The following is a 17,185-nucleotide window of genomic DNA, read 5'->3' as shown; positions in this document are numbered from 1 at the left end:
TCCTGATCAACTCTGACTTTGGTGGGCCTGGATCATCCAGACCTCAGCCTCTGCTCATTTTCAGAGACTTGCCCCAGGCTCTTCCAGCCACCTAGGAGGAATATCCCCCTGGTGCAAAGGTCTGCCATCAGGGAATAAGAAAATCCAGCTCATCATCACTTATAAACTTGCTGCTGCAAGGCCTGATTTCCAGAAAGAAAAGAAATTTAGAAGTCCATAAACTTCAAACGGATTTAAACTGCTGCTGGGCACTATAGCAGCGATTTATCTCAGAGCTCCACAAGGGTACAGCTGAAAAGGGAGGCCAGAAGGGAGCAGAGTGCCTCAGGCACACTTCCAATAAGAGAAGTTTCCAAAAGCAGAGCCCTCACAATGCTCCCACACACCTGCTACAGGTAAACCATCAGGCAAATAAACCAGGCAGGACAGTTACAGGCTTGTTTTTATTAAAAGACATCTTCAGAAAAGATATTTTAGTACAAAAAAAAAAAAAAAGTTTAAAATACACAAACTACACTTGCTTTTCTTTCCGGCATCGACATTTATAAATTACACCACATTGTTATTAACACTGCATTTAAATATGGAAACAAATTAAAACAAGGAATTTATCAACAGGATCCAACATCCTACATACAACTCTGTACAGTATTTAGCAGCTAGGAGCTCTAGCACAGTAGTCAATATGACTTCAAATAGGGCAGGATGCTTGGGAAGCCCCAAGACTGTAACTTGGCCCGTAACAGTTTTTGGGGACCTGTTCTGGCCACCTCTCCCCCAGCACCCACCCTGAAGGCAGAGGTGATGCTGCACATCAGGGTACTCACCTGATGAGGTGAGTGTGGCTTCTGCAGAGAAATGCTGCTGCCCCCTGGCCTTTTAGTGCTGGGACACACACGTGGGACAGTGCCAGTCCCTCTGCAAAGCACCAGGTGTCTGGTGGGAGAAGGCAGCCCCCAGGTTCACGAGGGCTGACAGGGACAGTGTCCTGGCCAGGGACAGTCACTGTTCTGTACCTGTGCTGTCCCACTGCTCATCCCACCCCTCCCCAGCAGCACTGGCAGGCTCCAGGCACAGCCCCCCAGGACCTGGCCCTCACACAAGCAGCTGCAGGATCCCACCCATCATCCTCAGAGCTGGAAGCAGTTTTCCCAGCTCCTGGCAAATTCCAGCACAGCCAGAAACACAGGTCTTCAAAGGGAGGGCAAAGGAGCCTGAGGTCTCCTCCTGCAGGGGCGACCCTCAGACCCCCCCACCAGACCCTGTCGCTCAGCAGGGCAGGGGCTGCACAGATGGAGCTGCCCAGGGCTCACTGCCCCCAGCCCTGGCAGGGGACAGAGGCTCCAGGGGCTGTCACAGGAGGGTAGGTGGGACATCATTTGGGAACAAGAGTGAAAGATGGGACACAGCAAGGCTCCGTACCCAGCGCTGGGGTCCAGGGCAGGGAGACACTTCATGTGCTCCCCCTGCCCCAGGTCATCAAAAAAGTACAGAAATGTTAAGACAGGACAACAACAAAAAAAAAAAAGCACCAGACAACTTGCTACAGCAGCACATGGCAGGTCAGGAGACCCTTGTGCATGCTCTGGAGGTTGATCTCCCTGCTGGTGGCTCCTCTTCGGATCTGGGAGTTCTCTTCCAGGGGTTTTGGCAACATGGAGCTGTTTTACTCATAGCAAGGAGCTGTGTCGTGCCACTAAAGGGCTGCTAACCGAGGGAGATCTCCCTCAGGGGGCTTTCCAGGGAGGGGGTTTGTTTTCTGTAAACACCAAGTGACGGAGCTCAGGTCCGCGCTCCGCAGAGAAAGTCAAGTCTCGAGTGGCAGCATTAGGGCTCTGCTTCCAGTGCTGCAGGCTGGATTTTCATGGTGGTTGACTTCAGTGGGTAGTACCTGCCCTTCCATGTCTTCCAGAAGATGCCCTGCTTGCGCTCGTGCCTCTGGCGGGGGATGGAGCGGAAATACTTCCCGTTGAGGTTGGCATGGCCACAGGTGCTGAACCACCAGCCACCTACCAAGGCAACACAGGCAATTTCAACCCGCAGCAATTCCAGACAGAAAACAAACCCAGGCAGCTCTTGCCCCCATTCCCCCACTTTTCCAGGGCTTCAGGACCTCACAAGGCCACCTCGTGCACAGTCGAGGCATCTCCTGCACTGGGAAATGTTTCACAGCTCCTGTGTGGCTTCAGGATGCATCTGCAAACCTCTGCTGCTCCCTCTTGTGTGCAAAACCCCCTCAAACCCTTCCCCAGCCCCATCTCAGGTGGGAAGTCTCCGCTCTCCTTGAAAGGGTTCCAAGCAAGGTGGCAGCCAGCAAAGCTGTTGCAAGGACAGATGCTTGGGCCAAGACCTGAATCATGAACCCCCTCCTCCCCACTTTCAGCCTCCCTCCTGGTTCCCTGCACAGCTCCTCCCGAGGATGCAGCTGTCCCAGGGAAGCTGAGGACGAGACAGGCTCAACACCAAAGGGGTCCAGTGCCACAGGGTCCCTGTCCCACTCAGCCACCACCAGACAGTGGAGGGCTGACAGGGCAGTGCACACCACTGGAACAGAAGAGCTTGTGCTGACCTGAGAGGTGTTTGGCACAGTTTGTGTCAGCTTTGAGGTCGTGGTCACGGTCCCGAGTGGAGAAGGGCAGCTGCCTGAAGTCCCCGATGGCATTTTCCAGCTCTCCAGACAGAGGCCCCAGCAGGTTGAGCATGTAGGCTGTGCTCTCACCACCAAGGCTGAAGACAAACTGAACCACCTGCGAATTGCCCTCCCAGTCTTCCAGTTCGATCAGGAGATTGTATTTTCCCTCTTGGACGAGGTGATGTATCTTCTCCAGGCCCAGCCAGAAGTCACCTGAAATAAGACCCACGGCATTGGCTGCAGGAACACAAACATGCTGTGCAAAGCAGGCACGTGAGCAGGCTCCAGAGACAAACAGGGACAACCCAGGACACTGCAGTGTTCGAATCACTGCCTGGCACCTGCAGGACACAGCAGGAAGATCAAGGACCTCCACTCTGCAAGCAGTGTCCCCCCTCTCCAGCCCACAGCTGAAGTGCCCCCCCCTCTCCAGCACAGAGAGCTCCAGGGGCCAGCGAGGGGAATAACTTTTGCTGAGCTGCCCCTTGGCATGCAATGAGAAGACAGACACCATCCTCCACCTACCATGGAGGTCTCCAAAGCCATTCTTGTAGGCATCCCACAGCTGGTCGAAGTCCACAGAGCCATCCGTGCGCCTCTGGATCACTGTCCAGCCACCCTCTGTGGGCAGGGAAAACACAGTCATGTGGGGTCAGCACTTCAAGAGCACCCTGCCAGGCACAGCAGGACACCCACAGGGCTTTACCTGCAGTCATGTCACAGTAGACTTTGAAGGGCTGAGATCCCACGGGCTGCACCTGGAAAACGCCGCTGCTTTGCTGCCCAGCCAGGAAGAGCTGGTGGCAACCCTCTGGGAGCTCTGTAGGGGAAGGAAACAGCAACTGGTTAGATGGCCCCAAGCCCCACTTCCTCAGCAGGTTGCTCCTACCACGGCCCCGGCACTTGCAGCCCTGGCCACGAGCCCGGCCAGCTGTGCAGGGCAGTGGAGGCAGCTCCGGACATGCGCCGGGGACGATGGCCCCGACTCCGGCATCTTTAAACACTGTGACTCTGCACATCTTCCTGTCTATCCAAACAGAGTTCCTTGGGCTTCCATCCAAGGCAGAAGCCAGGCATTGGGCCAGGCTGGGGTCACCTTGGCTGGAGAGCAGGGCTCCCCATCGAGGAGGGCCCGGGATGCTTCCCAGCTCCCTTGCAGGAGCAGCCCGTTTGGGCCAGGGTAACGCCAGGGCCGAGCATCCCCATCCCACCCCAAGGCTGAAGCAGGCTCAAGGGGCCTCGGGGGCAGAAAGAAACCCCCAGTCCTGACATCAGGAAGGCACGTGAGCATCGCCAGCACACGACCTCCTTCTCCCAGCAACTGTGGTGGCCCCGGCCAGGCATCCCACTGGGCAACCTGCCAGCAGTGGGCACAGCGCCAGGCTGGAGTGACCCTTTTTCTGAGACACAGTGACCCGGGCAGGGAAGGGGTGGATGGACTCTGGGAGCAGCAGCTCATTGCCTGAGTGGATTACCCAGGGTGAAGCCACCCCCCAGCTTGTCCCCTCCATCCCCAGGCTGGTTGGGCCCCCACCACTCCTTCTGCCCTGCAGGGACTTTGCCCGGAGCTGCCAGCGAAGCACCATTTCAACAGCACTGATAAAAGTCCATCCAGGAACCACCACCCACCCCAGCACTTGGGAGAGACAGGGAGCAGGGAACCTGTTACAACACCACAGTCAGAAGGCCAGAGAAGGATGTGCAGAGATTCAGCCCCAGGCTGCTGAGCAGTCAAGGGGCTCTTTGTCAGCAGGGACAGGTGCCCCTGTCACCCCCAGACAAAGGGGGCCTGTTCTTCCCCCACCAGGGTGGATGGGTTGTGGTGGCTCACAGCTGCTGCCAGCATGACCTCGAGACAGACAAGTGAAGAAACCTCGAGACAAGCCCTGGGCTGTGCTGGGGTGCTGGCCACCCCCATAGCCCCCCCATGGGAGTCCCCTCATGGTAGCTGCCCCAGGGTCAGGGCTGACACCACAATCCAGAGCAGCAGCAGGGAGAGGGCCCCTCCCCAACAGCCTGAGGCTTCCCTGAGGCCAGATGGAGGGGAGAAAATGGGGCCTTTGAGCTGCCAAGAGCAAAAGCAGCCCATGCAGGGCATCACCTCCTGCCCCATCCTCTCTGGGTGCTGGAGAGCCCCAACACTGCATTGTGGCAAAGAGCAGAACCTCAACTGGAGAAAAGGTCAGGGGGGACCCAGGGGACAGAAATGTGACACCTGCCACCACCTTTCACCCATTTCCAACATATCCCTCCCCTCACCCTTCCCTCCCATCATGAACATTCCCCTCCTCAGCGGGGAAAGCCCCTCTCCCACAGCCAGCAGGGCTGGTGGTCACATCCCTCACACCCCCTGGGGCCAATGCCAGCACAGGACTGGTGCCACCATCAGTGCACCACAGGACCATCGTGTGGCCCCAGCCCTGCCCTGAGCCCACAGGCACAGGGATTGAGGGTGTTTTGCCTGAAGGATCTAAACCACACAGAGCCCCCTGCACTGCCAGGGCCGAGTGCATCCCCAATATCCCTGCTCTCTGACTGAATGCAGGCGGGGAAGCAAACAAGGTTCAGGGGAAGGAACACCCCAACCAGAAGCCCTCCCACTCACATGGCCATCAGCAGGGAGGTGCTGGAGGGTGCTGGGCTCACCCAGCTCCTCACCTCCTCTCCCACTGCATCTTTCAGCATCAACGGGAAGGTGCCAGGGGGATGATTAGCAGTCCCAGTGTGCAGAAGCCAAACCCATTCCTGCCTGTTTCTCATTTCTGGGCCCTGGCCACACTCCCTGCACTCGATCCCTGTTCTCCTGATGCCACAGGGACTCTCCAGCAGCTGAACGAGATGCAGCTGCTTGAACAGCCTCCTCTCAGTCTTTTTGTTTGAGGAACACGCTCGTTAGTTCCAGTTCATGTTGCACATCCGAACGGCACCAGCAGAACAACAAGCCCTCCCGGCTGCTCCTGTGTTTTCCTTTCCCTCCCCCTTTATTTAGCCAAGCAAGACAACAAGGCTGGAGCTGCCCCAGGCTCTGTGTTCACCCAACAGGATTTGCAGCTGTGACGAGGGTGGAGAGGGAGGTCACTAACCTGGGATAAACATCCATCCTCAGGGATTGGCAGAGCATGCCTGGAGCTGTCTGCATCACCTCCCCCTCTCCCTCCCCAACCCCACCCCATTATTTTGGAGTCTCAGCGCCACGGGGAGAGCCTGAGCAGGGCTCTACCTTTCCCCTACTCGGCCGGCTGCCAGAAAGCACAGGCTCTGCCCAAAGACGTGATCCTCTTTCTGCAAGCGATTAAACCTCTCACTCTCCAGGCAGCTCCGAGCCTTCAACTTTCACATGCTTGGCCCCGCGCCAGCCCTGCCCCGAAAAAACTCGTGCTCGCTGGATGCAAATAAAAGGGTCTTTCTGCAGGGGCTGCTGGTGGAGTTCATCGCCGCTCCCCAGGGCCGCGCCGGCCCCGGGCTCTGCCCGACGAAAGCCGGGAGCTGCCGGCACAAGCCTCGGCAGCGCTCACCCGCTCCGAAAGCGGCCAAAAGCCCCCCAGGCAGAGGGCACGGGCCGGCCTGTGCGCTTTAAGATTTGCCAGAAAACTCAGTTGACTTGCTAATGAGAGGAAGCCGATTTGTTTTCTGCGAGTGATACCAACAACAGGGATTAGGCAAGAGAAGGGGGAGCTCACAGTAGGGAAGGGGGGGAGTTGGAGTGCCCGGGGTGCTGGAGATGCTCAAGGTCTCCTCATCAGGGACAGCTCAGCACTGGAAGGTGCTGAGTACTCAGAGCATCCCTGTGGGCCCTTGCTGCCTCCCACCGTGCATCACAAGCATCTCTGTAGCCAACACTGCCTGCCTACATCTGCCACCAGTAAGTAGCAAAGACCCCAACCCATCTCCCTGCACCCCACTTTCAGCATAACCTGAGAGTGGAGCTGGAGGTTGGACTAGATGACCTCTGAATGTTCCTTCCCACCCGAACAATTCTATGACACACTACTGCAGGCAGGTGACAAAGCAGAGCTGGGAAAAGAACAGGGGAGAGAAGTTCTGAGAGTTTTCTGGCTCAGTAGTGCTGCTCTGACCAAGGGAGACCCCACACAGCCCCACTGAGCTGAGCACCAGGAGGAGTTTGGAGCACCACATCCCACCTCTTTTCCTGTCTGCATCGTTTCTGCAGCCCTTTGTTCTTCCCAGCCAGCTTTCAGGCACAACAGTGACAGCTCCGAGGTCCACAGACAAATTACCCATACACATACACAAAATACCCATGTGTTTTCCCATACTATCCTTGCTTCAGGCCCTGGCCAGGAATTCCCCGTGACTCCTCACCCTGCCTGGTTTGTTTTGCTCCTGCTGAACATCCCCAGACAGCTGCACAGGCAGAGCCAGCACTGTGATTCAGCTGACACAACATGACAGCAGCTGCTCCTGGCCAGCAAACCCTGCGGGGACACCAGTTCCTGTCTGGAGGGAGGCTGCAGGACACACTGCAGCTGGGGACACCCACTCTGCTGCCCTTTGCTCTGCAGGAGCCCCTCCAGCCCTGTCACCAGCAGAGAGGATGCTCCAGGCAGAGCCAGGAGCTGCAGGTACAGCATCCACTCACCTGCTTCAGTGCACATTTCCTGTGCTGTGGGCATCCACTGCAACCCAGTACCTTCTGCTAAGCACAGTGCAAGCTGAGACACTTGTCCTTTGTGTACAAGCCCTAAATATGAGCCAAGGGAGGGAGACCCAACAGGTATGCAGCTCTCCTCTCCACCCAGGGCTCCCTAACCCTCCCTCCCCTCCTCCCACAGACAGAGAAGCAGATCCTGCCTGGGTGAAGTGTGAGCAGGTGAACAAGAGTTAACTCCAAGGAGCTGAGACCCTCCTCTCCTGCGTGCATTCACCCCTCACCTGCCAATCCTCTTTTACAAATACCTGCTCACAGGCTTTGCCTGCTCCCCACTGCATTCTTAACACAGGGCAGGAAAAAAAGCCTCCTAAATCCTTAAATTCCTGCTGGACTAACACTGGCCCAGAATGCAAGGATTTTGCCTGTGCTCCAAAACCCCACACTCTGGCTATACTCCCAACTTGCAGTTTTTTTAAGCAAATCTCACATCCTGGCTCAGATCAAGTGAAACTTTTGTTTCCAAAGGGTTGCAACTGCTGCAGGTTTGCTTTGGGGCAGATGAGCAGGGTGGCACGGGCAGATACTCACTCTGTGTTGGCACAGGCTCCCCACTGCCATTCTGGTTCTGGCTGGTGAGGTTGAGGCTCTTCTTCGGATTTATCTTCCACTTTGGAGACTGTGTTTTGTTGTGGTGTAGGGGGAGTAGTAGATTGACCTAAAAAAAAAAAAAATAAACGCACAAGTCAGAACAGTTTTATCTCAGCTCGTTTTCCACACTGTTACTCAGGGGAGCTGGTCGGCTGCATGCCAGCCACTCCCTGTGGCCAGAGCTGGGGCTGAACTTGCCCAGAAACCTCGAGGAATAGGAGACACCCGGTCCTGGCAAAGCCAGAGATGACTGTGGTATTTCACACCCATGCCAGTGAGTTTATTCTGCAGATAAATGCAAAGGCAGAGCCCAGGAGGGCTGTTCCCACCCACCAAATTCCTCCTATTGCTCCATGCAAACTCCCTGGGAGCTTGCAGGTTGCTGCCCTCACATCAACACTGCAGCTCAAGGACCAGGACTGTGGCCCCCATGGGGTCCCCAAAGCCAGGGAGCTGGGACAGCAGGGGCACACACCAGGGTCCCTACCGTGTGTGGGGCCAGGCTGGGGGTTGCAGCGCAGGACGGGGGCTCACCTTGCTCTGCAGGCTTTTAATCTGCAGGTTCTGCTTGTCCAGCTTGTACTGCTGCTGCTTGATCTTCTGCAGGAGCTCCTCAATCCGCAGGTTCTGAGCATCCATCAGGGACTAAAGGGGGAAGAGCCAGGTGAACCCCGTAGCTCCGGGAAGCTCCGGCCATACCAGACTCCCGGGAGAGTGCTCCCGGTGCCCCCAGGACTCCCTCCCCTGTCCTGAAGCTGATCCCAGCCCACTGCTCCCTGTCCCGCAGCGGTTTTCCCCGAGGACGCTCCCGGTGCCCCAGATCAAGTCGGGTCCGGGGGCTGTCCCGCCGCCAAAGCTCTTCAGGTCAGTGCTAGTGGCAGGGGCGCGTGGGGTCCTCTCCATCCCGCTCCCCGATCGGTACCTGTGCCCCGGGCAGGGTGGGTGACTCTCCCCCACCCTGCTCCACCCGCTCGGTGCCGCTCCGGTCCCCTCTCTCCTCATCCTCCCCGCTCTCCCCGGTCAGTGCCAGCGCCCGCCAATCCCGCTCCCCCGCTGGATGCCGGTGCGGGTCAGGTCCCCTCCACCCCGCTCCCCCGTTGGATGCCGGTGCGGGTCAGGTCCCCTCCTCCCCGCTCCCCCGTTGGATGCCCGTGCGGGTCAGGTCCCCTCCTCCCCGCTCCCCCGCTGGATGCCCGTGCGGGTCAGGTCCCCTCCTCCCCGCTCCCCCGCTGGATGCCCGTGCGGGTCAGGTCCCCTCCTCCCCGCTCCCGCTGGATGCCGGTGCGGGTCAGGTCCCCTCCTCCCCGCTCCCCCGCTGGATGCCGGTGCGGGTCAGGTCCCCTCCACCCCGCTCCCCGCTGGATGCCGGTGCCCCCCGCGTTCACCTGCAGCGCCCCCAGGTCCCGGGCGCTCTGGTTCCCGGCCGGCCGCGCCTGCAGCGCCAGCCGGACCCGGCCCTCCAGCCGCTCCAGCCGGCCCTGGATCGCGTCCTTGTCGGCAGCCACCTCCTCCAGCCGCTGCCGCAGCGCCTCGGAGAGGTTGAGCAGCTGCCGGCCGCGGCCCTCCAGCTCCCGCACGCTGCCCCGCAGCCGCTCCCCGCGCTCCTGCGCCTCCCGCGCCTGGCGCAGCAGCCGGCCCAGGGAGCTGTTGTGGGCGCTCAGCCGCCCGCCCAGCTCCCGCAGCTGCCCCTTGGTGCGCTCCACGTGCTCCTTCAGGCCGTGCCCGAGCTGCAGCAGCCCGTGCGCCAGCACGTTCACCTCGTCCCAGGAGGCGAACTGCGCCCGCCGCTCCCGCCCGGGCCCCGCCGCCGCCGCCGCCCGCCGCTCGGACCCGGCCCCCGGTGCGGGTCCCGGTGCGGGTGCGGGGGCCACGGCCAGCCCCGCCGCGCACAGCAGCAGCGCCGCCCCGCCGAGCCGCATCGTGCCCGCTCCGCTGCTCTGCCCGCGCCGCCGCCGCCGCCCCGCTTTTATCTCCGCCCGCGCCCCGCGGCGGGGAGGGCCCCGCACCGGCCCCTCCCCGCCCGCCCGCCCGGCCCCGCCGCTTTGTTCGCCCTCCCCTGCCGGCCCTGGCTCCGGATCAGCACCCGCCGCTCGCGGCAGCCCCGGCTCCGAGCCACGTCCTCCCCCCGCTCGGGGCAGGCTCGGTCTCTGCCACGGAGCCCTGCCCGCGCCCGTCCTCATCCCTGTCCCCATTCCCCTCCACATCCCACCCCTGTGCCCATCTCCATTCCTATACCCATTCCTATCCCTACTCCCCTCCCCGTCCCATCCCTGTCTCCATCCCCGCTCCCATCTCCATTCCTATCCCCGTTTCCATCCCTATCCTCATTTCCGTCCCCATCCTCTGCCTATCCCCATCCCTCTCCTCATTCCCATTCCTGCTCCCATCCCCATCCCCATGCCCCTACCTGTTCCCATGCCCATCCCTATCCCATCCCTGCTGACCATCCTGCCCCTCACCCTGCACTGGAGACCCTCACCCTCACCAAACCCTGACTCTTGGTCCCCCACCCCTGTGGATGCACCCGTGTCCCCTCCCAAGGCCGTGCCCCACTGGGACCCACTGGCCCCAGGGCAGGAGTGCCCTGTGGCACAGGGATCTCAGGCCATGCCCAAATGGGTACTGGGCCCCGGGGGGTGCCCACTGTAGGCACAGGACTTTGCTGGGGGGCTCTGGCCTGGCATCAGTGCAGGGCTCCTGGGGGATGCCCCACGGGATTCTGCCAGCCCTGGGGACGGGGCACACTTGGGATCAGCTCCTCTGTATACCTGAGGGGAGCAGAATGTTCACTCCTCTAAATGTTCCTGGTCTCCAAGAGTGACAAGGATGAATATCTCCATCCCCCACCACTCAACCCCACCCCAAGCTGCAATCATCCTCCTGTGAAAAACATGCATCTTATTTCATTGCCCGTGTCTCCGACCCTGGTTTCCAGCTCTTCCTTCTTGTCCTGCCTTTTCCCACTGGCTTAAAATGATTTTCAAGGCTCTGCTTTCTCTCTCCATGAAGGAATTCACACACCATGATGGAGCTGCTCTCAACTCTGTTTGGATGGAGCAGATGGAGCCTTCTGCTCCCTCCCCATGGGGCGCTTCCTCTGCAGCCCCAGCTCTCAGTCCCTGCTCTGCTCTGCACAGTGTCGAGCTTGGACCTGCCTTCCCTCCCGCAGCAGCTTTTGGGGCCAAATTCCCGCTTTCCACCACTCCCTGGGTCTGGCTGACATGACTGCCCTGGACTCCTTCACTCAGCCCCACCGAGCCCACAGCGGTTCCATCTCCATCCCACCACTGCTGCTCAGAGCCCTGGGGCTCAGGCATGGCCCCAGAAAAAGCCTTTTCCTCATTTCCAAAAATGCCTGGCAGGAAGATTTACCCTTCCTGTAGTCCCCCTGTCACCTGGGGATGCAGGCAAGGTGGTGGCACAGGAGCTTCCGAAGGGTAGTGGCCATTGGGCGCAGCTTCCCGACCCCACACAGCTCTTCCCTGAGGAATTTTTGCCAGGAGTCTCATTTGAGATCTGCCATTCTACTGACCTGTGGCTCTGCAGAGCTGATTTCTCAGCCCAGCCTCCCCCATAGCACTCGGCCTTTCCAAAGCAATGACATGCTCATCCAACACTTCCATCAGCCAAACTTACATCAACCACGTCCAAGCAGGCAACTAATATTCAGGGTTTACCATCTTTTTTTTCCTTTGTGGGGATAACCTCCCTGTTGTTGGGAGCAAAGCACCCCTGTAGTGCAGGTGTGTTTATGGACAAAGGTGTGGGAGCCTTCTGTGGGAATAAACACTTGCAGTTGCCAAGGTCCTTGTTCTCCAGAGCCATCTCCAAGCATTTCCCAGGCTGCTGTCGGCCAAAGGGTGAGTGAGAGGCCTCGGGGCAAGCGCCCAGCAGCAACAGCTCAGGGTGGAGTCACGGAGGTAGGAGCTGGATAAGGAGGAATTGGGGAAATTTCAGAGTTTGGAGAGCCCCAGGCCCCTCCACCAGCCACTGCTTTTGCGTTTACTTCATGGTCAGAAGGAATTTTTCAAATGAGGAAAGAGGGGAAAAAAACGGATAGGAAACATTGCACAGGAAAAAGAAACAATAAAAAAAATGTGAATTGCTTCTTCCAAATCTCTGTGAGTTTAGGGGTCCCTCTGTGCTCCCTCTGCCACTGTTGCTGGAGAGGATCTGGGACCATACAGTGGAGTGGTAGTGATGGGGAGGGGGTCTCATTCTTCCCCCCACCGAGGCTTCTCTGTTGGGCCTGGGGTCCCTGTGAGGCACTGTGGGGTGCCCCTGGCTGGCCTGTGCCCCCTCCCAGGTCATGGCCACCCCCAAGGACAGATCTGCCACCATGCCCACCACCCCCGAGTGCTGTAGGGGCAGCCAAAGCTCTGGCTAAAACTTCCCAGAGTCTGGGAGTCTGGGAAAAATGAAAACTCTCCTTTTCAGCCTGTACTGCTGGTTTATGGCATCCCAGGAGGGAGAGAGCTGGCAGGAGCCATACCCACAGAGCCCAGGGCTGGAGCACTCTGGACAGGGAAACACCAACCCCCCAAGTCACTGGGACAAACAGGGAAGCACAATTTCATGTGCTGGTGTGGGTCAACGACGTCATGCCAAATGAATCCTGAGTGAGCTCTGCTCCCTGCCCGCCCTTACCCAACCCTGGAGCTTGTCCTGGGAAACAGCGGGGTTGTGCCGCCGGGGGCCGCAGAGGACGTGTTCCCACTGGTTGTTTCTGCAGTGGCAGTGTTTGTGCTGAGGCAGGAGACAGGGAGGGTGAGAAGCCAAAGCCTTTTGAGAAGGCACATGACTTATGTGTTTTCCTTTGGCCGTGCGTTTTCCTGTGGGGAATTCTCAAATTTGCCCTGAGAAATGCGAATTTTTAAGGTACACTAATGCAAAGCCCTTGGAGGCCTTGAGCTGCCTCGGGCTGGGAATGACCACAGGCCAACAGGAAGGTGCTCTCCGCAGAGCCAGGTGCTCTTGAGTTCAAATGGAGCTAAAAACAGCAGGGTCTGAGCTCCTGGGGCATTTCTCTGTGCCCTTCTCTGCCCTGCATGGAAAAGGGTTACAGCTGAAATCCCTGTGGGGTCCCAACTGCCCAGTTTGGTTTGGGGCTGGGGAAAGGTTGAGGTTTGGTCCTGGGGCATGAGGGACCCTTTCCTCTGCACAGGTCCCCAGGAAGGACCCCACAAGGACCCTGCCCCTGCTCGGTGGCCTTAGGACCCGGAGCAGCTCAGGAAGCAGCAGGGCTCGATGGCCCTCAGGGATGTTTCTGGGTCTCTGTGTGCTCCATGGGGGGCCAGCCCCTGGGCAGGGAACAGTAGACTCCAGAGAAAGTTATTTTCTGTGGAGGTCTCTCTGCAGGACAAGGGACATTCCCGTTCCCATTCCCCAATCCCTATCCTTCTCCCTATCACTGCACCCATCTCCATCCCATTCCCTCTTCTGTGCAATCCCACCAGCTCAGCCACTCAGGAAACGCAGCACACACCACATGTGGCTCCTCCAAACAGCCCCCACATGCCTGGAAGTACATCCCCATCTCGATCCCTGTCCCCATCCCCATCCCTGTCCCTGTCCCCATCCCTGTCCCACTGTCTCATGCACATCAGGCTGTGAGCAGGTGGGCTGTGGTGGGTGTCTTTGTTCCCTGCCTTTTTTCTCTACCCCACTCCTTCCCAGGCTGACCTGGCAGGTCACTGTGTGAAAGTTCAGCCTGGTCTGAACTCGCATGAATTCCTGCAGCTGCTCCGCCTGGGGCTTATGTCACCAGGAGGGATGGGAGCAAAGCAGATTTACAGGAAGGTTGATCACAGTGTTGCTTTGTTGTTGGAAATGGCAAACGTCAGGGAGACTCCAGTGAGAGGGAACAGGGCATGTGTGAACTACGCTGTCACCACTTCAGGGATAAATTTAGGTTCTCCAGGGGAACAGTTACTCTGATTCACTGGAGGTCGGGAAACATCCAACAGGGATTTCCTCCCGGCCCCCGTCTGGGCGCAGCAGCACGTCTCACCCAGACAGGCACTGGCAGCATTCCCGGGTGGAGTGGGCACTCCATCCGCCCCAGTCTCTGCTCACACCTGGTCCTGGCAAGGACTCATCCATCACACATGCTCTCCTGGCCCTGCAGCCAAACAGCCTGCTAAACCCCCCACCCCTGAGGTCACCATTCCTGCTTTTCCCAAGCACAAGCTCCGCTGGCTCAAACTCTGTCACTCCCCGCTCTGGAGAGGGGCCGTGTGGCTCCTGCCCCGGGGTCACATGGCAGCACAGCTCCTGCAGCCTGCCCAGCCTGGTTGTACCCTGACCAAGGGGACTGGTGACAGTGAGGTGGCTGCTGGAGCACAGCCTCGTCCTTCCCCAGGGCTGGGGACACCACCCCACCCCTGCCAGAGAGTGCCCAAAACTGCTGCTTCTTGAGCAGAGATGGACTTCCAAGCAGAGTCAGTCAGAAAGATGGAAAATTGGCCACAGCCCTCCACCCCCAGCGAGGACCAGCTGCATCAGGAGCTCAGCTGTGCCATCAGCTCCATTTCCATCCTCTTTCCTCCGGCTTTCTCTGCCAGCACGAGGCAGCCCTGGGTAAACCACCAGCAGCCCGAGTGAGGGGACAAGACATCAATACCCGGGTTGCAGCCACCTTGGGGTCCCTCTCACCCAGGGAGGGTCCCAGGCCCCATCAGCCTGGAGCAGGAGGCCCATTTTCACACTTGAAGAGCCGACATAAAAGGCCAGTGATGTTCTCGGTCCAAGCATTCTCCTCATTTTCCTGGCAATGCTGGATGAACATTATGCAAGTCTTCACTCCCCTTTATTCTTCCTGCCATCCCGGGCTCCTCAGGGAGCACCGGGGTTACTGTGCTGAAGGTCACACATGCCAGAAGGCAGGAAACTGGAGGGCTTGGGGTAACGTGGGAGGCTTTGCAACCAGAGAAATCCGACCCTTATTTTTACAGTCATCTCTCGGTTTAACCAACATGCGTTTCGAATTAGGGGCTCTGGCTGGCTGGGCTCCCAGCTCGTGGTGCAAGGAGCTCCAGGTTCCTGGGGATGAGGCTGCCCCTTGGCACACTCAGTCTGCTCACGAGCCTCTGTGGAAAGGGCCAGACCACCAGGGCCAGGGCTGGGCTCTGCTTTCCCTTTCAGGCAACAGTGGCTTCCCTTTTACCAGCAGCCTTTGGCTAGTGACAGACAGTGGCTTTGGAAGAGCCTTTGGTGGGCACAAGGGTGACAGGGTATTTCTCCAGGTGTTTTCTGAACATCCTTTCATTTCATCTGTAGTTTCTGGAAGGAGATGCCCAGAGCCACTGCAGCAGATACAAGCGAAGTCCACAGAGTTCATCCACAGCCCTGCTGTCACTCCTGGCCACCTGTCTCCTCCCCTGTGATGGGGCAGAGGCAGCTCTGGCACTGCTCAGCCCTGGTCTGCCAGCGGCCGTGACCCCTCTGTCCCGCTGGCACAGCCCCTCACGGGCTGGATCTCCTGATGCAACACAAACAGCTTTTTTGGCTGCGCTGTGTGATAAACCTCCAGGTTACTTCTGCTGCCCAGGAAGGTTTTTAGCCGTCCTAGAATGAATATCTATGAGGGCCCTTGGGGATGTGCCCTCCTTACCCCACTGTGCTGGGTGAGTGCTGGGTACGAGCTGCGTGGGCTCCTGAGCTCTTTCACACTCTGTGTCCATTTCCCACTTTGCTCAGGAGGTTGTTTCCCCCGGTTCCCTTCTGCTCTGGTGCTGGGCAGGTCCCCCTCCCACGGGACACTTCTGCAGTGAGGGATAGTGTGAGCTGCTGGAGCCAGGCTGGCAGCACACGGCTGCCCAGGGCGGGGGTGACACTGTTGGGTTCAGCTGTGCTGCACCCGCAGCCAGGAGCAGCCACGGTCACAAGGACCCTGTTAGGTCCCTGCCCATCCCCGTGGGGCCCCAGCTGGTTTTCCCCCCAGGAAGAGACCTGCAGGAAAGGGTAGCAGACCTTTAGATGGGGTAAATGCCAGGGGACACACTCCTCACACAGCAGAGAAGGGAGAAGCACCAGACCTTGAGGCACAGTCCTGAAAACCCCAGCCGGGGATCAAACCTCTTCCCAGACCTCTCCCTGCTCGGTTCGTGACTCAGACAACGCGACTCCCGGGCTCCCGTCCTGGCTCCGGTGGCTGAAGGGAGAGCTCGGGGAGAGTCACGGCCGCGCCTGCAGGGACCAGACGAGGCAGCAGTGACGTCTCTCCACCCACCTGACCCGCTGCATCCAGACTGGGAACTCAGCTACGTAACGGGGTGTCCAGGAATACCGGCCTCGGGACGCGTCGGGGGAGTCGGCATGTTTCCTGCTGCTGTAGAAAGTCACGTCGAGGATGTAAAGGGAAGGGGTGGCTCAGACTCTGCAGAAGGGGGGCCAAAACCAAGTGATGAAATCAAGGCTTTGTCTGTCGTGTGCGTTTTCCAATGGGAAATATATCTTGTTCTTTAGTCAAGATTTTTCTGGATTTTCATTCTTGGGTCCTGGATTTTTTGAGGTTTTTACACCCCATTTCACAAGACACGTGGGCCCCAGGAGCTGAAAAAACCCCACTGCTTTCCGTTCACTTCTGTGAAAACCTGAAAAGAAACAGAGGAAAATGCCCCAAAGTACCAAGAGCTCCAGCAGCCCCTTTCCCAGCCCCCCTCACTGACAAACAGCAGCCTCCAGATCCCCGGGGAAGTGGGAGGCTGGGAGAGAGGAGCTGGCCCCATTTCCAGCTGTGGCTCTTTCCACGCTGTGACAGGGACCTCAGCTGCTTCTTGGTTTTCCTAAATTGAGCATTTTGCTGCCTGTGTGGTGGATCTGAGCTCTCCCCAGAGCAGCAGAACTGTCCCTGCTGGGGGGCTTGGCTTCCCAAGTGGGGGCTGCCCAGCACCCACAGGTACCTCTCCTGGAGCATCCCACACCCAGCTTTGCTCAGGCTCAGGTCAGAGAGGAGCATGTGCCCTGCAGTGCCTGCAGTGGTTCTGCTGGGGCAGGGCCAGGACAGAGCAGCCTCTGTTTAGTTCGAATTTCTTAGAAAAACAAACGCTGTGGGTTTTTTACCTGGCAGACGGGTGTTTCCGTTCCTGGGAATTCTGCTCACACACGGCAACAAAGAGCTGACACAGGTCCAAGTCTGTGCCTGAGCTTTGAGCTCGGATGCTGTTGTTGGACCAGCTCACCCACCTCGAGCTGAGCACATGCCCTTGGAGCTGCCCGGGTTTGGCATCTGTTGATCCCCCACGCAAGGAAAATCGGATACCTAGAGAGAAAGTCTTGGTGCCAAAAACCCG

At 58.7% G+C, this 17,185-nt stretch overlaps 1 protein-coding gene across 1 annotated transcript; it reads right to left on the bottom strand.

Annotated features, from left to right (window-relative positions):
• Nucleotides 1-429: 429 nt before the first annotated feature.
• On the bottom strand, nt 430-9,811 carry ANGPTL4 (angiopoietin like 4). The gene is made up of 7 exons (XM_051810695.1): nt 9,278-9,811; nt 8,427-8,537; nt 7,833-7,959; nt 3,339-3,452; nt 3,158-3,253; nt 2,570-2,845; nt 430-2,009 (listed from the first exon to the last, which is right to left on the bottom strand). The coding sequence occupies exons 1-7, from the start codon at nt 9,809-9,811 to the stop codon at nt 1,828-1,830; spliced, it is 1,440 nt and encodes a 479-aa protein (XP_051666655.1). The 3' UTR covers nt 430-1,827.
• Between the last annotated feature and the right edge of the window lie 7,374 nt (nt 9,812-17,185).

The sequence above is a fragment of the Manacus candei genome, unplaced genomic scaffold, assembly GCF_025592945.1.
Source record: "Manacus candei isolate 608988 ecotype Guabito, Panama unplaced genomic scaffold, ASM2559294v1 h1tg000078l, whole genome shotgun sequence".
NCBI classification, from domain to species: Eukaryota; Metazoa; Chordata; class Aves; order Passeriformes; family Pipridae; genus Manacus; species Manacus candei.
The sequence above is the reverse complement of the archived record's forward strand: the minus strand, read 5'-3'. Positions and strand labels throughout refer to the sequence as shown.

Coding starts and splice junctions, on each gene's coding strand:
- ANGPTL4 (XM_051810695.1), bottom strand. CDS start 9,811: ATGCGGCTCGGCGGGGCGGCGCTGCTGCTGTGCGCGGCGGGGCTGGCC. Junction 7,960..8,426: donor TTAAAAGCCTGCAGAGCAAG/GTGAGCCCCCGT, acceptor TTTTTTTTTTAG/GTCAATCTACTACTCCCCCT. Junction 3,254..3,338: donor CTACTGTGACATGACTGCAG/GTAAAGCCCTGT, acceptor CCCTGCCCACAG/AGGGTGGCTGGACAGTGATC.